At 37.2% G+C, this 24145-nt stretch overlaps 1 protein-coding gene, 1 long non-coding RNA gene and 1 other non-coding gene across 4 annotated transcripts; 1 reads left to right on the top strand and 2 right to left on the bottom strand.

Annotated features, from left to right (window-relative positions):
* The first annotated feature begins 16985 nt into the window (after positions 1-16985).
* Positions 16986-21614, top strand: LOC137742288 (protein NETWORKED 4A). 2 transcript variants are annotated; one of them, XM_068482116.1, is made up of 4 exons: positions 16987-17270; positions 18423-18484; positions 18969-19080; positions 19707-21614. In XM_068482116.1, exons 2-4 carry the CDS (start codon positions 18470-18472, stop codon positions 21557-21559), a joined length of 1980 nt encoding a protein of 659 aa, XP_068338217.1. In that variant the 5' UTR covers positions 16987-17270; positions 18423-18469; the 3' UTR covers positions 21560-21614. The 2 variants fall into 2 exon arrangements, with proteins under 2 accessions (XP_068338218.1, XP_068338217.1); XM_068482117.1 differs by lacking the exon at positions 18423-18484 and having other exon boundaries at positions 16986-17270.
* Positions 21615-22230: 616 nt separating this feature from the next.
* On the bottom strand, positions 22231-22303 carry TRNAR-CCU (transfer RNA arginine (anticodon CCU)). Its single transcript has one exon. It is a non-coding gene; the product is annotated as a tRNA-Arg (tRNA).
* Positions 22304-23184: 881 nt separating this feature from the next.
* LOC137743625 (uncharacterized) lies at positions 23185-23816 on the bottom strand. The gene is made up of 2 exons (XR_011069508.1): positions 23641-23816; positions 23185-23437 (listed from the first exon to the last, which is right to left on the bottom strand). It is a non-coding gene; the product is annotated as an uncharacterized lncRNA (long non-coding RNA).
* Between the last annotated feature and the right edge of the window lie 329 nt (positions 23817-24145).

Raw genomic sequence — 24145 nt, 5'->3', positions numbered from 1 at the left:
TGTAGAAGATTAAACTTGAATTCAAACGAATAGCAACCCACATAGCTATTAGTTAGTAACTAAAAATAAATTAACAACCAAACAAATTTTTCGTAAAGATTAAAAAGAATAAATACGTATATAGCATTTCGAACTTAGGAAATCTTGTTGATTTTAAACAACCTCTTCATTATTTTCAAATGACAAAACCGTCACTTCTAGTTAAATTTCTTTGTCATCAAACCAAATTCTATAAATTTATACTTTAATGAAAACATATAAATATACTGCCCAAATTTTTTTGGGCCCTAGACGGTCACTCTGCCAACATTGTGCCTGGACCAGGCCTGATCAACGTTTGCAGTTGTTGCAATGCACAAGTTCATTCTCTGCTAGGTTGGGTGGCTTTCCACACGCTTCATTAGAGGGTTTTTTTCTTCTCCTTATCATTAAATAGAGTTATAAGTTTTTTTTTTATTTATTAAAATTTAAAGTTTTGAAGTCGTTTTCATTAGTTTTTCTTTATAATTTCTTCCTTTTGGTAATAAGTTAATAAAATTAAACCACCCAAAGGGTTAAAAATGTACATCACTCTTCTAAACTATCGAAAGGGAAAATGATAAACTTGGATTTTGTAAATATGATTTGAGAGTATGCTTGTATTTTCTACGTAGAATGTTCTACTAAATATGCATTTTGCTCAATGGTGGAGCCATGAATTATTTGGCAGTGGGCTAAGCTAAACTTATAACTATGAAATCAATTTTTTTTTTTTTTTTTGTTGCCTACATAAAGTTATATAATAGTGAACCTAAAAGTCATAATTTGAAGCAAGAAATTTATAATCTGTTTTTTAGGCTTTTAACCTCGGAACTTTCAATTGAATAAAATAAAGAATCATGTGTGGTATGGAAATTTTAATTTATTACTATTAAATTTTGGTATTACTTAAAGTGATGAGTTTATTTAACATTTACTAACTCGTATTTTACCTAAAAAACAGCTCTAAGATTCAAAATTTTCATTTGTAGGTATGGTATGACAATTAAAAATCATAAATAGCTCAATAATTAATATTTTAAAGCTTAAAGAACTTCTCCCTATGCTATAGTCCTCCGGAACCTTATACTTGGCTCCGCCGATGACTTTGCATATTCTCAAAATAAAAAATAAAAAAATATTTTTGCTGAGGAGGCCTATGAAGATTTACGTCGACATCGGCTGAGATTTGTCTTGTGTATGAAAGAGTAATACCTATCTGAGGCTTCCTCGTTAGATTTATTTATTTTTCTTTCTCTTGTTCTTATTATTAAATAAAGTTATTAGATGATTTTTAGTTAAAATTCAAAGTTTTGAAACCATTTTCATTAGTTTTCCTTTATAATTTCTTCCTTTCATAATAAGTTAACAAAATCAAAACACCCAATAGGATAAACTTGGCTTTTCCAAATATGATTTAGGAGTAGACTTGTATTTTCTACATAGCATGTTCTACTAAATATGTATTTTACTCAATGGCGGAGCCGCTAATTATTCAATGGGTAGGTTAAGCTAAAATTATTATTATGAAATAAATTCTCAATTTGTTTTATTGTCTACATAAAGTTATATAATAGTAAACCTAAAAGTTATAATTTGAAGCAAGAAATATATAGTCTATTTTAGGCTTCTACTTTCAAATGAATAAAATGAAGAAACATTTGTGCTATTTTAGTATTAGTTAAAGTGATGAGTTTATTTAATATTTATTAACTCTTATTTTCCTGAAAACAGCTCTAAGATTCAAAATTTTCATTTGTTAGGTAGGCTATGAAAATTGAAAATCATAAAATAGCCCAAATAATTACTACTTTTAAGCTTAAAGAACTAAAACTCTCCCTATGCTATAGCCCGCCGGAATCTTGTACTTGCCTCCGCCGGTGATTTTGCTGGTTCTCAAAATAAAAAATAAAAAAAGTATTTTTGCTGAGGAGGCCTATGAAGATTTATGCCGACATCGGCAAAGATTTTGTCTTGTCTATGAAAGAGTAATACCTATCTGAGGCATCCTCGATGATCGATATAAATGATCACCAATAAATTAAATTTTGAACCGTTATAGCTTAGTTGACACACCCCGTCCCGAAGGAGGGTATGCTGGCCGTCACGTGAGAGTGACGTAACCATTTGCACAGTTCGGAAGCTTTAAAATATACAACTTCTAAAATGAAACACCCGAAGGTGAGTCCTTATTTGGTCCATTCTGTCAGAACACCGTTGAATTTCCTCGTAGTCACAACACCTTTGCAATTCTTGAACCTGGAGGGGCGCAAAACCAAAATTGAGTGGGTCAGTAAAACAATTCTTTTCCAATTCCAAACACTTCTCAAAACTTTGTAACCCCTCTCCGTAAAACCTGTATACTTTCTCAGAAAATAAACATATATACGTATGTATAGATATGCCAGTCATGCTCAAGGGTATATCATTCATGCTCAAGAATATGCCATGTCGGAAACTCATAATGGAATGTAAGTGCTCAAGCATAATTCACATCAATAACATATAATCTGGCAGCCGGGAGTCACCTAACGTGACCTGTACGGCTGCATATAGAGCTCAAATCTCAAACTCAATAACTGAATCTGCACACGAGTCGGAACCACCTAACGTGGTCTGTACGACAGGCTGGGTGTAATATATATATGTATGCTCTAGTGCTACGATCACGTGAAGCTGTGCGATAAATCGCGGGTCACCTACAAGTCGGAACCACCTAATGTGGTCTGTACGACAGGCTTGCACCTAACTTGGATCCAAGGCGAGCATGCGGTGCTGGTGAACATACACGTGAAGGCTGTGCCCTGGCCTCGGGCGGGAGCACTAACACCGGGGGTGCAGATTATGAGCTCTCTAAGCATCTCAAACTACTACTGCATACAAACATGAATACCACTTACCTGGCACTTACCTGTGCGTCCACAGCACCAATACACATATATAAATGTATGCCACTACTAATGCATGTGATGATAGTATTTCAATCGTATTCCAAATGTATTTCGTACGTATATCAAATGTATTTCGTACGTATATCAAATGTATTTGAAAGGTAGCTTACCTGGGCCTCCTCAGCACCATGCAACAGTATGCATAATTATGGTAATGCACATATTAAAATATGATGCATATATGACAGGATATTTAATTCGTATTTCTTTTAAAATACGTCAAGCATACGTATATATATATATACTGAAAAATAACTGCCCACTCACTGATCACATCGACGTCTCATAGGTCCCTGAACCTCCCCTAGCTTGGTTACATTCTTCCTCTGTATAATTTTCACCTATACAAAAAGTAACCAAATTGACGTTATTTAACGCACATACACCAAACATTCGTCCATAACTTTCTCATACGTTGCTCAATTTGGGTGTATGAATATACCACGGTGATCTACACGACGTCACGAACGCGTGACAATTTTCAGAACTCAATTTGGAGCTCTCACGCGCCCCCACGCGCCCTGTTCACGCGCTGCCCACGCGCGCGTCTTCTTCCTCGCGTCGCCGGACTGGTTTCGCCGGCGGTGGGTGTTTTGCCGGAATTTCTGGGTAAACTTCAAATTGTCATAACTTCTTCATTTCTTAACCATTTTCGACGTATTATATATCAAAATGAAGGTATTGACGAGACGAACGCATCCATACCTGCCTCGACCCCTAACTCGCCTTGGATTCGCCGGAAAAACCCTCGAAAGCTCCGGCCAAACTTTGAACTTGTCGTTCTCCGTGTTCCTACGTCCATTTTTCACGTAATTTATACCAAAATGAAGCCCTAATCATAATCTACCACGTTGGACTAGTTTTAGGGCCTAAAAACAACGGAATTAAACTTTTCCAAAAATACGAAAATTCGGCCGAACTTACAGTTCGTGATCCCGACGTCCAAATCCTTCAAACGAAGCACTCCGAGCTTCCTTAGGACCTCACCAAGCTTCCTACAAGCTTCAAAATCCCAGAAAACATCAAGTTTTACGTGTGCATGAACAGTGCACACGCATAGTAAAATTGAAATCCATGTTTTCCGAAGTGAAACTCACCTGAAATTAGTACCATCGTGTTCGTGTGGTCTTCAGGAGTACGATGGTGGTCTTAGATCCTTCGTTGGTATAGTTTTAGGGTGGTTTTGTGGGTGGTCTGTGTGAGTTCGAAGGAGAGAGAGAGAACTGAGAGAGAATGAGAGATTTGTGAGGGAGGAGAGAGAGAGGGACAAGGTACGGGAATGGGGGAGAGATTTGAGGGATGTGGGGTTCCTACCCAATCCCCAAATCATCAAGTTATAACATATAAACCTAGTTCTAAGTCTTAAATTTAAGTCCCTAAAACTAATGAATATTCCAATTAACATTAGTTTAGGAACTTCGGGTACAACTTTACGCCCCTTAGTCCCGCATTTTCGTAATTTCACATCCTCGGAATTAAAAATTCCGGGACGGGTTGTGACAATCTTCCCTCCTTATAGAATTTCGTCCCCGAAATTCCAACAACCAACTAAATCATCTATACTCATACAATAGCTTCGGGTAAATCTCTCTCATCCGATTCTCCTTCTCCCACGTAATTTCTTCCACTGACTGCTTTCTTCACAAATTCTTTACCAATTACACTGTCTTAATTCTCAATGCATTCTTTTTCCAATCCAAAGTCGTCCTTGGTTCCTCAACCAGCCTAATCCGGATTAATTCTCAATAGTTGCACCGGAACTCCATGTGACGAATCTGCCACCTAGTGACAACGCATCGAAATATAATACATTATGCACCTAAGCCAATTCTGAAGACATCACCACTTGTATGCAACTTCATCGATTCCTTTAGTGGTCAAAAACGGTCTGATGTGTTTAAGACTTATTTTGTCTCCTTTCCAAGTCTCACTATTTCTTTTCGTGATGAAATTTCTAAAAATGTTGAATCATGAAACACATCATGCTCTTACAATAACTCTGGAAGTAATTCAAGCAACTTCACTTACTCTTCGATGATCACATAAAGTCCGATGTACTTAGGACTTAATTTGCTTTCCTTTCCCAGCCGAATCATACTTTTCTAAAGTGAAAACTTCAAAATTATAAGATCATCTACGTTAAACACTCGATTAGTGACATGTTCAACTATTAATCTCTTTTGCCATTCCTGGCTACTCTCAGGTTAAACTTAATCACCTGAATACTTTGAGAAGACTCATCCATAGTTTCAGGGCCTACCAAAACTCTTTCGTGATCAAATCTTCTCTATCCAGAAGCATTTCTTCCACAAATCAGCAAAAATCGACACATTTCATGGTCCTTATGGCGTTACATCAGAAACTGCGCAACTAACATACTTAAGAAACTCAGCAGTTCCGTAACCCAAATCTCTTCTCCATAAAACATATAAGTACTGTTGCACTGTGGTTGTTACTCAACACTGGAGTAAATGTACTAACTTGGTACATTGATCAACTATCACTTCAAGTTCAATCATAACCATCCTATTCTCGAACTTAGCAATCTTTCTTTTTCCCTTCTTTCTTTGCCTTGGTTAATTCTTAATTTTCTTCGTTAACCATTTGAGTCTTGAGTACGACCTTACTAAAAAGACTTAACTTGAAAATTAACAATTACAACTTCTTCTCAATCTTCCATTCTCAACTTTACTTCAGTTGATTTCCAATCCACAAGAAGACAATCTTGGCAAGCGTGCCAGACATTAATTCTTACCGCAGTCTTCTCACCAAGTGCATCAGCTAGAACAATTTTACGATCACCCTGGTCGTACAATCATGTTCATTAAACAATTCAATCCACCTTCGCTGCCTCATATCAAAATCCTTCCAAGTAATGGATATTGGAGACTTTTTGGATTCGTAAAAATCTTGCATTCTTACCAAATATAATGTTTTCATAACTTCACAGCAAGAATGGTAATCATGACTTCCAAATCACCAGTAGGGTAATTCATTTCATGAGGTTCCTTTTGTCGTGAAACGTATGTAATCACCCTAACATTTGCATCAACATGCATCCAATACCATTCAAGAAACATCACTAAAAATTTATGATTACCACTATTCTCTGGGAATACTAAATTACGTGCATGAGTGAGGAAATGCTTCAGTTGTTGAATCCTTTGCTCACAATTTCCTTCCCACTCATACGTAACCTCTTTTCTCAACAATCTCGTCAATGACAAAGCAATGACTGAAAAATCTTTCACAACCATCCGAGATAGTCTGGTAAGCTAAGAAATTCTGAATCTCAATTACGGCTCGTGGTTATTCCAATTTCTCAATTCCTGCTGCCTTTTAAGGATTCACTTGAATACCTTCAGCAGATATAGCAAATCTTAGAATGCCACTTGATTCATTTAACTTTAGCATTTGCTAAACTTAGCATACACCCAACGTTCTAACAATCTTTACTTCACCGACTTAATATGTTTACATGCTCTGCTCTGGCTCAGAATGTACCAGAATATCGTCTATGAAAATGATAACAATTTATCAAGGCATTCCTGGAATACTTCATCCATCAACTTATGAAACAGCATGAGTATCCGCATAGCATCACCAAAATTTATAAAGACTATAACAAGTCCAGAAAACAATCTTAGGATCAACGTCGCTCAAAATCTTCAATTGGTAATGGACAGACCTCAATTCGATCTTTGAAATTACACAAATACCTCTGAGTTGATTCATTAAACATCAGTACACCATCATGGATAACGGTTCTCAATCGTTACCCGATTCCATGGTCTATAATCAATGGATAGTCTTTAAAGTCCATTTTCTTTTTCACCAACGAACTGGGCTCCTCAAAAGTGTGGTATTAGGTTGAATGAAACTTTTATCAACCAATTCTTTCAACTAAATTTCCAATTCTCTTAACTCATCATGAACTAATCTCTAACATAAAATTTTATACCTGGAAACAAATCGATATTGATCTTCACATTTCTGCCTGAAGGCAATCCAGGTAAACTTTCAGGGAAAACATTGAAAAAGTGTCCAATCCCTTTTACATTTTTCATATTAGTAGGAGCAACATTATGTAGTACCGCATAAGATGAGTACCCTTGTAACTTTCTGATAACAATCTCTTTGCTCTCACAGCAATGTTAACGGCCTAACTCAATCCACTTTGCCTGCCCACCAAAGTAATCTCTGATCAATCAAATCGATGGAAAGTAACTAAGTTCCCGTAGTAATCCATCTTGTCATGATTTAACGCCATTAAACTGTGCCTAAAATCACTTTCAGTTCCTCGATATCCCACAAAATAAAACTCACTGGTATAACTTTAACTTTCACCTTTATTGAACACCTTGAATAACACCAACTCATGTAGGTAACCTACTTGTTTACTTGCTTAACAGATCCAACCAATAAGTTATAAATATTACGGTCTGCAACCCGCAATACTGATAAATCATTGTTGTCTCGATAAGTAAGCAACAATTCCTGAAGGTGTTACATTTCCATCTTACTCCACACAGGGATAATTACATATAAACACCTCAATCATGCTCCATCATCACTTTCTTTGGCAACATCATCCATAATACGAAATACATCAGCCAGAGTCAACTAGAATGACTGGTACAGCTGATTCTCTAGCTCAACTAGTTATGCTAGCATATTAGCCGGAGTTACCTATAGTAACCTGTACGACTTACTCATCAATTCCTCATGTGTCAGCCGAATCCACCTCTCGTGGTCTGTTCGGCTGAACATTCAACTTATCAAACATCTTGACACCCACAGTTCATATAACCCAAACTAATGATCCAAACACCTGCTGGACTGATATTGGTGGTATCAAGGAAACTGTCGGGTAATAACTAATTCTAGGGACAATTCATAACTCTATATCCCTTCTGTCTATACAAACACATTCACTGATTCCACACTTTCCAAAGTGTTTAGTCTTGTACCTGCTGCACAAGGTACATTTCCCTTACTCGAGTCACCTTGACTCTGAATCTGGAATTTCCAGTAAATCTATCACTTTGACTTTGACCAGTGGCATTAAAACCTCAGTTGGAAGAATTAGCTCTAGCTTCACTTCTCTTGAAGCTCTGAATCTTTCTATATTCTTGATATGACGAATCATTAACTTTATCGTCCTCTTTTGATTCCCATTCTTTTATCATTCTTCTTTACTCTCGTTGATCATGTTCTCAGAGTCCTCAAGGCTCAACAACATCTTGTATACTCCTGGTGAGAATTACAATGGATAGTGGTCACCCAAAATACCACTGCCTTATGCCACCCAGCCTAAAACAATACAACACTTCAATCAAAATAACAGCAATATTCGAATGGGACGAGGCAAGTCTGAGAACTTTCTATAATACTCATTGATCGTCAGCTTTCCTTGTCTCACATTTGCAAACTCTTGCTTTCTACCATCATAAGATGCCGAAGGAATAATTCTTTTCTTTAAACAAGTCCTTAAACAATTCTCAATCGGCTGTTTCCTCCGGTGACAACGAATTATACTCCTGTTTCCACCAGGATACAAGTTCATAACTCAAACCAGGTAATCGTCTCAACCCTTCTGTCAAAAGGAAGATTCCTTTGACTTGCATAATCCAAAATGTCTTTTCCAAATGATTAAGCCATCGCTTTGCTCCCTTAGGTCCATCATTTTTCCATAAGGTGATTCAAATTCAACTCATAACCCATCTTAAAATGTCCCTTTTTGATAATATACTGAATCACCAAAATAATAGTTTCCCCTAACAGCTAAATCAGGGAGACTAAATTCCTCTAACTACGTGGTTTGCTACGAGGCGGTGTAGTTCTGACAGAATTCACTAGAACTTCTCAAGATGTCCAAGATTGAAACCTAGGCTCTGATACCAACTGACACACCCCGTCCCGAAGGAGGGTATGCTGGCCGTCACGTGAGAGTGACGTAACCATTTGCACAGTTCGGAAGCTTTAAAATATACAACTTCTAAAATGAAACACCCGAAGGTGAGTCCTTATTTGGTCCATTCTGTCAGAACACCGTTGAATTTCCTCGTAGTCACAACACCTTTGCAATTCTTGAACCTGGAGGGGCGCAAAACCAAAATTGAGTGGGTCAGTAAAACAATTCTTTTCCAATTCCAAACACTTCTCAAAACTTTGTAACCCCTCTCCGTAAAACCTGTATACTTTCTCAGAAAATAAACATATATACGTATGTATAGATATGCCAGTCATGCTCAAGGGTATATCATTCATGCTCAAGAATATGCCATGTCGGAAACTCATAATGGAATGTAAGTGCTCAAGCATAATTCACATCAATAACATATAATCTGGCAGCCGGGAGTCACCTAACGTGACCTGTACGGCTGCATATAGAGCTCAAATCTCAAACTCAATAACTGAATCTGCACACGAGTCGGAACCACCTAACGTGGTCTGTACGACAGGCTGGGTGTAATATATATATGTATGCTCTAGTGCTACGATCACGTGAAGCTGTGCGATAAATCGCGGGTCACCTACAAGTCGGAACCACCTAATGTGGTCTGTATGACAGGCTTGCACCTAACTTGGATCCAAGGCGAGCATGCGGTGCTGGTGAACATACACGTGAAGGCTGTGCCCTGGCCTCGGGCGGGAGCACTAACACCGGGGGTGCAGATTATGAGCTCTCTAAGCATCTCAAACTACTACTGCATACAAACATGAATACCACTTACCTGGCACTTACCTGTGCGTCCACAGCACCAATACACATATATAAATGTATGCCACTACTAATGCATGTGATGATAGTATTTCAATCGTATTCCAAATGTATTTCGTACGTATATCAAATGTATTTCGTACGTATATCAAATGTATTTGAAAGGTAGCTTACCTGGGCCTCCTCAGCACCATGCAACAGTATGCATAATTATGGTAATGCACATATTAAAATATGATGCATATATGACAGGATATTTAATTCGTATTTCTTTTAAAATACGTCAAGCATACGTATATATATATATACTGAAAAATAACTGCCCACTCACTGATCACATCGACGTCTCATAGGTCCCTGAACCTCCCCTAGCTTGGTTACATTCTTCCTCTGTATAATTTTCACCTATACAAAAAGTAACCAAATTGACGTTATTTAACGCACATACACCAAACATTCGTCCATAACTTTCTCATACGTTGCTCAATTTGGGTGTATGAATATACCACGGTGATCTACACGACGTCACGAACGCATGATAATTTTCAGAACTCAATTTGGAGCTCTCACGCGCCTCCACGCGCCCTGTTCACGCGCTGCCCACGCGCGCGTCTTCTTCCTCGCGTCGCCGGACTGGTTTCGCCGGCGGTGGGTGTTTTGCCGGAATTTCTGGGTAAACTTCAAATTGTCATAACTTCTTCATTTCTTAACCATTTTCGACGTATTATATATCAAAATGAAGGTATTGACGAGACGAACGCATCCATACCTGCCTCGACCCCTAACTCGCCTTGGATTCGCCGGAAAAACCCTCGAAAGCTCCGGCCAAACTTTGAACTTGTCGTTCTCCGTGTTCCTACGTCCATTTTTCACGTAATTTATACCAAAATGAAGCCCTAATCATAATCTACCACGTTGGACTAGTTTTAGGGCCTAAAAACAACGGAATTAAACTTTTCCAAAAATACGAAAATTCGGCCGAACTTACAGTTCGTGATCCCGACGTCCAAATCCTTCAAACGAAGCACTCCGAGCTTCCTTAGGACCTCACCAAGCTTCCTACAAGCTTCAAAATCCCAGAAAACATCAAGTTTTACGTGTGCATGAACAGTGCACACGCATAGTAAAATTGAAATCCATGTTTTCCGAAGTGAAACTCACCTGAAATTAGTACCATCGTGTTCGTGTGGTCTTCAGGAGTACGATGGTGGTCTTAGATCCTTCGTTGGTATAGTTTTAGGGTGGTTTTGTGGGTGGTCTGTGTGAGTTCGAAGGAGAGAGAGAGAACTGAGAGAGAATGAGAGATTTGTGAGGGAGGAGAGAGAGAGGGACAAGGTACGGGAATGGGGGAGAGATTTGAGGGATGTGGGGTTCCTACCCAATCCCCAAATCATCAAGTTATAACATATAAACCTAGTTCTAAGTCTTAAATTTAAGTCCCTAAAACTAATGAATATTCCAATTAACATTAGTTTAGGAACTTCGGGTACAACTTTACGCCCCTTAGTCCCGCATTTTCGTAATTTCACATCCTCGGAATTAAAAATTCCGGGACGGGTTGTGACATTAGTGGCACACATTATAGTTCTTACCAAATTACACACATGGCATGTGACTCGTCAAAACTGGATTAGTTAACAACAGTAACACCTGTCAGCATTTGAAACTTCCGTAAAACAAATCAAATTAAGAGCAAAAGGGGACAAGTTACCCTAATATAGTCAAAGTATATCAATTAGGGTTTAATTCCCTAATTCAATGATTATGATTTAATTAAGAGCTAAATTAAATCATTAGCTCAAAGTAAATCAAATTAGAAAGTCAATCACATAAATTACGGAATTCAAATCGGGAATTCTAAACTAATATTTAATCTCTCTAACCAAGACAAACACCAAAATAATCACATTCGTGTTCTTCATCAAGCTTATGGGGAATCAACAAGCACATCAAACATACTGTGATGATTTGTCCACCACTGAAGCTGTAAATAATCCACCACGTGACACTACTTGTGGTCCAGTTTCATTCAAAATTAAGTCTTGACTGTCCTTGAAGGGAGAAATTTTTAATTGTGATGGGAATACGAATGGTATATCACATGTTTTTATGTAAGTAGTGAGAAATTTTATTTTTTAAGTTACTAACTTTTTTAACACACATATTCCATTATTTATATAGTGACACGTGGTGTACCATCCCATGTGACGGTCATACCGAAAAATCTTTCCCTTGAAGGAACCTCAGCCCTGATTCAAGATTGGATCAAATCTGTAGGTTGAAGATTGAATCAAATTAAGGAATATTCTTGTAAAGAATAAACCACTTAAATTATAACCTAAACAGTAATCAATACAAATTACTGTATACAAATATTTTTCAGTTATTCGTTGTAAGAATTTCTGTGTTTATAACCTCTTCATTGGTTTCTTTTCTTGAGATGGACAAGTCATTTATATATATCTGGAAGTACAAGTCCAGATACCATACCTTCAAAGCAAAATGTTCTCTTTCTTCTTGGGTTTTTTTTTTTTCATATCAATTGGGAGGAGGAGCTTTAAACTTTGAATTTCGAAACGAAGTAACACTCAACTAAAAGCAGCTGGTTGGTGAAATGTTTCTAATATGTTGAACTTCTCTGCCTATTCTGTATCTCATCAAGTGATATGTGTGTGTGTGTGTGTGTGTGTGTGTGTAATTTGAATGTCACACAGAGTAAACTTTTATGGGTTTATTGATCTTTAATCGCGATTATATTACAAGAATTAAAATAAGTAGAAACAAAAAAAGTCTCTGAGACATTTGCAGAAGTAATTAAGTGTTTGTTGATCCTTATTGAGATGGCCGTGCCTCTGTCTCCATGTCCATGCATGCAAGGAAAAGCTCTTCACATGATGTTGGACGTCGCTATGAAGGCCAAGGTTGAGAGTGATGCAACAAATGGTACGTACATCTTTTGGAACACCTTCATGCCACCGCTTTTGTAATCCGCTGTCGAAATAGCTGCATTTTCAACAGTTCCCAATTATAATATTCTCTTTACGGTACTATATTGTCAAACTATAAATCGAAACTACACATTTAATTAAGACAACATTAATTTGATTAATGGTTCAAATTCACATTCGGGTAAGAGAATGTTTCTGTCTTTCTTGATATATCGTGTAAGTTGATATATGGCTAGAAAAAGAATACCTGAATTATTTTTATCACATCCCTCAATGATGGTTGTCATGAGGACATGCACAGTGGCATTGTTATGAAACCAGAAGTCCCTTTTGCAGAGGTAGATACAGTTAAGAACCTCCAAGGCGTGTGCTGAGCAACCTGAGGTGCAGTATTCTCTGGACTCATTTGCCGCCACGTCCACTATTCCTGAGAATGTCAGCTGCCCCTTTGCCGAACATTGAGAAGGTACCTAATTAAAACACACACCAAACAGGTCAAATTTTATGTTCTAGGTTGCTTCATTTAGGTGAAAAGAGTATAAGGTTCTCAACCCTCCAAATCCCCTTCCCTCTCCCCCTCCTCTTTCACTTTCCTCTCTGTCTTTTCAAAGAAGACAACACAAGATGCTCTCTTGGTCACTAGTTGATCACAGAAACTACGGTCACCAGAAGTAGATGTGCTTTTATTGTTTAAATTTCTACCATTGCTATCACATTTAAGGATGACTGACCATAAATTTTTGTTGACCAAATAACCAATAAATAGAACTTCGTATGTGTGTGTGTATATGTATACATGCATGTTAATAAAACTTAGTAGATGTAATACATGCATGTCTATGTGTACGTGAGCTTACTGTTCTGTTCATGCAATAGTAAGCACTTTTCCAAGCATAGAATGGACTTAGATTTACATTGTCTGTAGGGTCTGTTTTATCTGAAAATTAAACCAAACATTTCATCAGTACAAATAATTCAGAGTTTGCGTTTTGCATGCATGCTACTTAGTTACACTCCAAATATAAATTATAAATATATAACTCTTTTTTCACAATTTTATATTTCAGATCATTTGCAAAATAACGATGAAATAGAAGAGAATTAATACATACTGAAGGCCTGAGCATTTTGAAATAGAAGGAAAATCCCCAGAGAAAACCAAACCAACCCAATTTTCCCACCAATCTCCATCACTTAGCAAACTGCGTGCTTCTTCTTCTTCTTCCAAATAATTATTTGGGTTGAGTCTAAGAGAATTTCTGAACTACCGCAACATTTATAAGATCAACGAGCCCTCGGTTTATGTATTAGAATTGGAGCTAAAAATGAAGTTTTGGCCACAGGATCAAGACAATGATGTGATATGATCATTTCGCTTTCAGGATATGCTGAGTATATATGTAGCAACATTGATTAGTTTGATTTAACCAAGGATAATAAAACAGAGTGTAAATTTCAGAAGACAAAATAAGACAACTAGCTACTTTGGCACTTTATGTCCGAGATGATAATAACAAGTGATCTAATAGTTGGGCTTAGAAGGATGGATAATATTCTCCTTTTAATTCGTGTTCATGTATTTTGTCAAGATTTCAGAAGGAAAGATTAGTGTCTCACTACTAATCACACTAATATTATATCCCAAATTGCACGTACAACACAAATAAGGTGGAAGTTTTATAACAAAAGGCATCAATGTAATTAGAAGTGAAATCATTCGTTATATATTGTATTTTATTTTATCCATTTTCCATTTTCCATGGATTCTTGTATTCTCCAACAAACTTGAAATTTTTTGTTTTTGTTTTCATCAATCCCTAAGATTACAAATACTATCCAATCCATGTCTCTTTCAATTGTCTCATTCTAATTGAAAGTTCATGAACTTCCTCATTTGATTAAGGCCAGTGGTTTAACAAATGTGAAAAAAATTAAGCGAGAACTTGCAATTCAAAATTTTAAGCACATTTGATGGAAGCCAATGCTTTAACCAACAAACCAAAGAGCAAAATGGGGGTGGAGTAAAAGGGGCTATGATCGCTATGGAGAACAAAGACTTGGGACGGTGGCCATCTCTTGATCATGGCATCTTCCAGCTCAGGCTTTAGAACATGCATGGTCATCCATGTTCTTGATGTATACTCTCGGCACACGTTCAGCAGTCCTCTTTTCCTTCGAATCGAGCTTCTTTCAACGACATAACAGGTGCTGGCCTCAGCAGCATTGAAGCTGAAGTTGAGTCCTGAAACATAATTCAATGCCAAAGAATATTAAAATATATGAATGCATCGTTTTTACAAACGATATAAAATCTTTTATGAATCCATATAAATTACAGAGATGATGATTCGAAATGGAATATGAATACATTAGCTTGCTATATTGTGTTTTTGTTTGCCTTAAAATAACAGAAAAATAAGAGAACAGTCTTAGCCGTGTGAGACCATCAAACATTATATTGCTTATCTTTTGTCGTGTCAACTTTTAGTGGTTGATGAGCGTGGGTTTAACGGTGTGACTCGCTCTCATTAACAGCCGACTCAAGTGAGTAACAGTTGTCTCTAGCAAAACTCATGCATACACAATACGCACCATTTCATTTCCCGGACAAGAAATCAGTGAGAGGCTGGTTATAGTCTTGGAAAGTGAGGATGGTTGATGAATACCAGCACCTTTGAGGTCAAGACATGTGAGTTTGTGGCCTGAAGCTTCCATTAGACACCGGATCTTGTATCAGCACCAAGCTCCATGCCCTGTGCCATGGATTAGAACCAAGTGATGATGATGATGATGGTGATGATGAGGGTAGTTTAGTATTATTCCACTCTTTGTCCTCTCCTTCTCTACCATTGATCTTCCTCCTGACATATTAGCTTCAAATTTTGTTTTTGCTTCCCTCTGGCCTTATCTCTTTCAAGTTTCAATGCTTTGTGCATGTAAAAATATCTGATCTTTTTATTTTCTTTCAAACTTTTTAGTCAAAGTAGTTTTTGAAATGGGTATAACTTCTCACTTTGATTTCTACGATTTAAAATCGATATAAATGATCTCCAAAATTATTCACCGTCAATCATTTTGGTTATTTCTTGAATAATTTCCGTTTAATTGAGGGTATTTTTGTCAAATCAACCCATCTCCTTGAACTGGTAATTTCTTCAATTTAACGGAGATTTTTCACAAAATGATTAAAATGAAGGTGACAAACTCAGAGACAGCTCTTATCGATTTTAAATCTTAAAAACCAAAGTAATAAATTATGACAATCTCATAAATCATTTTGCATGTGATTAACTTAAGCAGGAACCAGAAGACCAAGTGGGTTGTGTTACGTAGGTAGCTATGGAACAAAAATTCCTATAATTGAGAGTTAGACTGACTTATGGATAATGTTTCTTAACACAATTGTTGTCCATTGTTTGGTCAGTGATCATATCATGTCTCTTTTCTTTTTTTTTTTTTTCCTGATTTCCAATAGAAACAAAATCTGATGGCTCAAGCAAAGCTTATCCTTTTTCCCCTTTGCATGCTACATTTAATCGATGAGGATAGAGTAATGCTAAGGATATCATGTGGTGCTCAAATATGACACAAAAATGTGATATTTTATGTGATTTAGTACTACAGTTTAGTGATATACTTCTGCACTTGTAAGTGAAAGGTTTTAGGTTTAATTTTCTCCAAAAACAAATTTGAACCACATTAAATTTGACTCTAGTGAAGAACAAATTCGACATTAAATTATTATGCAGATTATTAATCCCACGATGCCTTGAGTAAAGATGGGGATGGAAAATGAGTCCACATCAATTGGACCAAAAACTTAATTCTTGATGTAAATTTGGAAGAAATCAAAATTTTGGGCGGTGAGGTCAAGTGGAAGAATTCAATAAAGATAGGAGGCATATATAATTTTGATAATTCTATGTCAACTAGAAAATAATAACCAGCCAAAATAAAACAAAAATTGAAACTATTGACCAAAAGAATTAAAAAGAATGGATCCTATCCACATACTTTATTTTACTTTTCACATATTTTTTCTTAATTTTGTCACACACTTGCTGTTAATCTTGTTATTTATTCTTTCTTATTTATTCAATCTGAAGTCTATAATTAAAGAATGTGCAACAAGAAAAAATAAAAAAGTGTCAATAGGAATATCCTTAAAAAAAATGTAAAATTTGAAACGGACGGCAGATATAGGGCAACGATGCAGGACGTTGAGAAGGGTCACGTGTCACATGTTAGTGCCTTGCCTCTTCGAACTTTGTCAATTGACAAAGTGATTGGACACCATAATTGTTTATTTGATTTTCTTGTCCAAAAATACCAAAATATTCAAATAAAAAAATAAGTGATTTTGACTTTGTTGAATCATTCTATTTTCCATACAACTTTTCCTAATCTCAGCTCCATTTGAGAGAGCTGGGAGAAGAAGCAAACAAGATCAAAAGGGAACAAAAAAGTTGTCTCTCTTTCCCATTTGAAACTTTTGCGGAGTGGAGCCTCAAACCCAAATTTTCACATTTCCCAAACACTCTCCTCTCTCTCTCTCTCTCTCTCTCTCTCTCTCTCTTCCTTCAAGCACTGGGATCTGTTCTCTTCAGTCTGCAAGAACAAAGCTCAAAGGTGAGAACTTTAATGAATTTTCCATCTCGGTATTTGATTTTAGTCATAAAGATGGCTGCTTTATGTGATTCTGCTGGTTTTATTAGCTTGTTAGCTTAAATCAGAATTTACAATTTCTCGGGTTTCTTGAAGTTCTTATACATGCAGTTAGTTTAAATCAGAATTTACAAGTTCTCGGGTTTCTTGAAGTCTACAATTTCTCGGGTTTCTTGAAGTTCTTATACATGCATGTATACTCACAATCAAACTATACAATTTCCAGCCACTTCTGATTTGGATTACAAGTTCAGGATCAATAATAATTGCTGAATTTTTATCTTTTATTTATAATTTCTTGTTTCTTTGGTGGTAAATTAAGATATTTATATATAATATATAATTGAGTAATTATTAACTCTCCATCTACCAAATTTACCCCTGTTGGAATGGAAGGTGAGGGATGTGGGGCAATTAGCTAGAGCCTGGACTGTCTTTGTTTCCGACATATGCATTCCTTTCCCGCGGATTCAGATTCAGATTTTTTATTTATTTCTTTTTTTCCTTTTCATTCCCCACCAAACCCCTATAGATTCAGATTTTTTCTTTTCTTTTACTTTATTCCTTTTCTTGTTTTATTAGGACAGCTTATGGACCCATAAAACAGTGTGTCGGCCCACTTTCCAGTTCTGTAGGCCCAACTGAACTTGGCTTGTTTTTGCCCTCTTTGGAGTCCAGCTTTTGCTGGCATTGTTTTCATGAAGTGTGTAAATGACATCTACAATAGCATACATGAGTAGGCCAGTTGACATTGTCAGATGTAAAGGTAAAAGAGTCTTACGTTAGTGAAAAGAGAAACCTTGCAAGGGCTTACAAGAGGTTGGGTTACTCTCCTACGTATAGCCAATTGGTTTTACAGTGGAACGTTACCTTTCTCCAGACATTTGCCTACCTTTACCAACTCAAGTTCGAATTCCCCTTCCCATAGATTAGAGCGGTTTAGAATATCTTTGAGTAAGAAAAAAGACATCTATGGTAATTTATCTATACTATTATCCTAGTATGAGAGCTCCTTCTGTCAATTTAGGTGAAGTGTGTAACTTCTGATTCGATTTTTTGACATTAGATGTAAATACTGATGTTGTGAACTAATTTGTATGTGGGCTTGGGACACAGGTTATTGTAGCGAAAGTATCAACTCGAAGTTTCAACAACATTAGCAAATGGCCAACTCCTTGGTAAGAACTGAAATTCAGAATTCCAGCAAACACCAGCTTTGCTAATTCTGCAGTTTCTGATATGTTGTTGTAGTTAGAGAACTGAACGATTCATATGCGTATGCCATGATCACATTGTCCAGATGAATTTGAGTTAAATTTGATCGTGTCAAACTAAGTCGGAATGACAGATCAGCCCTGCTGCAGCATTATGTTATGGATAGAAAGAGTGTTGTCAACTTAAACATGGTTGGTGGGATAGTGGTACATGCCAATAAAAATGAATATGTTAAAATTGCAGTAGGAAAGCTTACTATTAGCGGTGAATGTCATTTTGGTGACTTTTAACTAATATGATATATGCAAAACCTAGATCAGAGCACAAATTGTTAGCATCACGAAGGTTTAGTGTTGAATGAAACATTTGCATCGTAGAGTCAAGCGTCTAAATAGCAGATGGTCTTTCACGGATCAGGCATAAGATATCTTGTTTTTTATATTTCAGGTTGAGTCCAATAAGACTATGAAGAGATTAGAATCAAGAAAGTCTCATTCGTGGTGGTGGGATAGTCACATCGGTCCCAAGAACTCTAAGTGGCTTGCAGATAATCTCGAGGGTGAGCAACAAACACCTCTTTTGGTCTAATTTGTAACTTTGTAAGTGTATTTATTTATTTTTAAGATGTCACATGCAATGCCACAAAGGCATAGGAAAGAGATGTCTAATGATGAATTTCCTCAGTATTATGCTTCATATCTAGTTTCTCATAGAAAATGAAAGATATTACTCCTAGGTTAAATTTAAAAAATAGTGATCCGTTTATAAAATTTCATTCAGCTTGACCTAGCTAAATTCGAGCATCGGTATTATATTTGGTTTTGACTTATTTACGAGGAATTCTAGGTTAAGTCAGATTCGTTTTACTATTTTGAGCTAATGCTTTCTTCTTCTTATACGTTATCAAAGATTTCTTGTTGCACATTCTAAATGAAGGCAAGGTTAAAATGGGTAAATCGGACTACGGTTGTATAATTTTAGTGTTACTTCTCCTGGTCTAATGGTATAGGGGTTATTCAACCCCAACTACCCAAACCAGTGGAGGAAGTTGGTTTTCCAAATTATGCATGTTTAAATATCTAAAGAGTCGATTTTTTTTGTCAAAGTTCTAAAGTGGTGATTGCTATAATCGATTTTTCACCAAAATGCCTCTCATGAAAATGACCAAACGATCTTTCTCCTCAGAGATGGATCGGAGCATCAAACGGATGTTGAAGCTGGTTGAAGAGGATGGGGATACATTTGCAAAAAAGGCAGAAATGTATTATCAAAAGAGGCCTGAATTGATTGCTCATGTTGAAGAGTTTTATCGCTTGTACCGGTCCCTGGCCGAACGTTATGATCATGTGACAGGAGAATTGCGGAAGAATGCACCCTCAGATCTCCAATCCCAGAGTTCATGCCTTTCTGACATTGGTTCAGAACTCCCATCTGCATTGCCATCTCCTGATGTCCAACCTGGAAGACTAGGTCGTCGGAAATCTGGCCCTCGTGCTGCTGGCTTTGATTTCTTCCTTGGCCCTGGTGGAAACGGCTCAGATAATTACCAGAAAGAGGGAGACGAATCATCTTCATTAACCGATTCCGAGCCAGAATCTGATGATTCTTCAGTCAACAATTATTCAACTCCCTTGTCAAATGGTCTTGATCATGGGCAGACGAGAAAGATAATTGAAATGGAAATTGAGCTTCGTGAAGTGAAGGAGAAGCTCCGGATGCTGCAGGAAGAAAGTGTAGACAGTTCATTCACGGGTACAAAACCTGATCATTCCGATGAATTTCCTGCAAAAATTGCAGAATATGAGCAGGAGCTGACAACCACAAATGAAAAATTGCGGGAATCGGAAGAAGAGATTGCCAGGTTGAACATCAAGCTCAAAAGGTACGAGTCTCCGCAGCATAATAATGGTATTAAGGTTGCACTTGAACCAGAGTCTGCACAACATAATAATGGTCTTAAGCTTGCACTTGAACCAGAGTCTCCGCAACATAATAATGGTCTTAAGCTTGCACTTGAATTATCAAAACCGAAAGAGGCCAAGATACATGAGGGTGAGCTAGACAGGGAGATAAATGAATTGTCAGAGATTCATAAAAGGGTTGGTGGGTCGGGAGAAGTTCAAGACCCAGGTAGCAAGATTGAGGCATTGATGAAAGAGCTTAGAGCCACAAAAGATAGACTTCAACATTCAGAAAAAGAGATTGCAAGTTTGAGACAGCAACTTGAGAGTAATAAAGCCTCTGAGGAAATCCGACGGTTGCAGGGTCAACTTGTATCCGCTAACAAGGATATTTCTTCGTGGAAAACAAAGTTCAACACAGAGAAACGAGAGGTGTCCAAACTGCAGGAACGAATTTCAAGGTTGAAAAATAGTTTAACAGACAGGGACAATGAAGTCATGGATTTGAAAATAGCAGTGTCTGATGCCGAGGAGAAGATTTTCCCCGAGAAAGCACAGGTTAAGGCTGAAATATCTCGATTGCAATTAGAACGGACACGTTTAGAGGAGCAAATTAAAGACTGGGAATCTCGTGCTCGGTTGTTGGAAGACGAAATCAGACAGATGAAGTCTGGAAAAGCAGAAATGGAGGAGAGACTGAATGGCGAGATCGCACAGTTGAACGCAGACATCCTTGAGAGAAGCAACCAAATGGAGAATTTAAACAAGGCCCTTGATGCAATGAAAACAGAAAGATATGAGCTCAGCACCAAAGCCACAACGCTACAGGCAGAGGTGAGTTCAAGAGACGATCAGATCAATGAGATAAACAAGACCTTGCAGCATATGCAGACGGAACATCAAGAACTGCTCAACGGGGCTGAAGGGGAGCGTAAACAGGTGGAGGAGCTGACAGAAAGAGCAAAGGAACTCGAAGAGGAGATTCAGAGGCAAAGAGTTGTGATCATGGAAGGAGCAGAAGAAAAAAGAGAAGCTATAAGGCAGCTATGCTTCTCGCTCGAACATTACAGGAACGGATACCATAGGCTTAGACAGGCGTGCATGGGAAACAAGAGAGTTCCAGTTTTGGCAACTTAAGCTAAACACAAAACATGCTGTCATCGTTTGTATAATACATAATTTTTTGAGTGCCTTTTTTTGTATCGGCTTGGAAATGGCCAGCCGAGTGATCATGCTCTCTCATGGTTGAATGAATGTGAGGTTTGTGTAGTGTAGTATACATATAGATGCAGAGGGGTCCTGTCTTAAGGACCCATTTGAGTCACTAATTTGCCCTGAAAAATGGTGGAGAGGGCAGAAATTTGCGTGATAATTCTGGTTTGGTGTTTGGTGTTTGGTTTTGGGGTTGAAATTGGCACAATTGAAAGTGTGCAAACTTGAGACACATGACTGCATATTCATTTGCTATTTAAAATTTAGGGAAAAAAAGGCCTATGGACTTTTGGATCTTATCATTTTACCCTCCGAACTTTTTATTTGGTTTTGTGCCTCCTAGGCTTTCAATATGTGTCATATCTTTCTCAATTTTATTAATTTCATTACGTGTAATGCAAATGACCTTTTTTATGAGCGTATACGCCAACCAAATGTTTTATCAACAGAAAAAATTACCGAGTGATCTTAATATATTGTCAAAAACAAGATTTAATATTTAGCTAATTAAATTAAATTTTGAACTGTTGAATTTCTTTAGCTAACACTTTGCAAATTGACCTCAAAAAAAATAGAAAAGAAAAGGAAATAAGATTCGCGCCAGGAAGGGGTCGAACCTTCGACTTTCTGCTTAGGAAACAGACGCTCTATCCACTGAGCTACAGGCGCTTGTTGTTGACAATAATCCTTCATTAATTCTTATAAACGTCTGACATGGTTCTTAGACCCAAAACCTTCGGAAGACCCCATGAGGAAGACTATGTGGTAAGTTGTTATCAAGTCAATTCTCTTACATTTTTTTTTTTCTCGTACGCAAGAGAAATTCTTAGATAAAGAGTGCGACATCCAACTACCTTTCACGTAGGAGAAAGTATTGGAAACGGCTGCCACATAGTGGCGTGCTCAAAACGAGTGAAACTCTATGGACTCGCATGCAAACCCGTTAGGAGAGGCACAGGCAACCCCAACCAAGAATTTATGCTCATGTTGGTCGCTCTCGATTTTCTACTAGCTCAACACGCGAAACTCACCATAAAACGAAAAAAAAATTAACCTTAGGATTTCTAGCACTAATATTATGATAAAATTTGTTTTAACCTCAGCGTCTTATTTAGCTATGCATACAAGACGTTAGTCATGCTTGTTTAAGATTATTTCTAAAATGACTAAAAGCGTACCTTTGATTATGCCTAGAAAAAAAAAAAACTCAAAAGAACTTTTGGGTCTTAAAAGCTGTTCTTCAATGAGCATCACCAAGTGCTTTTTTCACTAAGCACTTAGAAGTTTTTGTAAGAATTTCGACATGTCACAAGAAAAGCACTTTTAGCAAAAACATTTAGGATAAGTGCTTCGTATATAAACTGTCCCAAACGATTATAACATCCACCACCACCAAATTTTAGCTCACTAAATGAGATCGGTTATATGAATCGTGAAATGCTACTGCGCTCGATTTTCTATGTTTCACTATATTCTAGCTCAATTAAACAATATGCAGAATGTAGAATAATATGACGTCAAAAATTGGAAACTCATATGCAAGAGATAGCAAAAACCACAACCAAATCTTAAAGAGAATATTCAATTAAAAAAAAAATAGTCCCTTGGAAATTCTAAAACAAGCAAATTATTGAAACAGATGGGAAATTAGAATCTCTCCTCTGATTGGTTGGCTCATTGAAACTTGAAAACGACGATGAAAATTGCGTTACGACGGATCCAGATCCAGCAACATCGTGAAATTTATTGGCCTTCAGTCTCAGCAGGCTTCTCGAAAAATGTCTTCTTTATCCAATCAAACGGCTGTTAATTTTTTGCAAATTAAAATAAATAAAAAGAAAAACCATTAGAATCATAATGTTTCTGAAGTTTTCTAATCTGTTGCTCAATCTACGGATTTACTGGGAAAAAGAATAAATAAATATGCGATTTTTGATAAATAAATAAATTGGGGATGAGAGGAAGTGAAGTGGGAAGCGAGAGAGAGAGAGAGAGAGGGGTTAGACCTGGACGAACCAAAGAGCGCCGGTGCCGGCGGCGACGCCCCACATGGCGGCGGCCTTTACATCGGAGGATTGGGGAATCGAGAGCTTCGAGAAACGTGCTGCGAGTCCACCTGCCATTTTTTGGATCTGAATTCACAACAAACGCAAACAGAGGAGCAACGATGACGCGCAGCAAAGAAAAGCGACTTTGAACAGGCCGCTGCGTTTGAAGTCGCAGACAATATTTATAAAATAGTCTAATTACACGTCCCATCCAAGTATTTTTTAAATTGACAAAAGAACCCCTAAAGTTACTAAATATTATATATTGGCCTCTCAATCAATCTAACTATTGAGTTAACTACTATTTCTTAACTTGTTAATCAATGACGATGAGATTTCTTTTCCGGCATGTTTATTTGGAAGAAATGAGATGAGTAAGCAATCGGAGAACTTAGAATTAGGGAAAGTAAGTACCGATTTGCTACTGAGGTGTTTTTATAAAAAGTGAATATAAAAAAAAACT

This window comes from Pyrus communis, chromosome 8, assembly GCF_963583255.1.
Source record: "Pyrus communis chromosome 8, drPyrComm1.1, whole genome shotgun sequence".
Classification (NCBI taxonomy): Eukaryota; Viridiplantae; Streptophyta; class Magnoliopsida; order Rosales; family Rosaceae; genus Pyrus; species Pyrus communis.
Note: the sequence above shows the minus strand (reverse complement) of the source record. Positions and strands in the feature narration are given on the sequence as shown.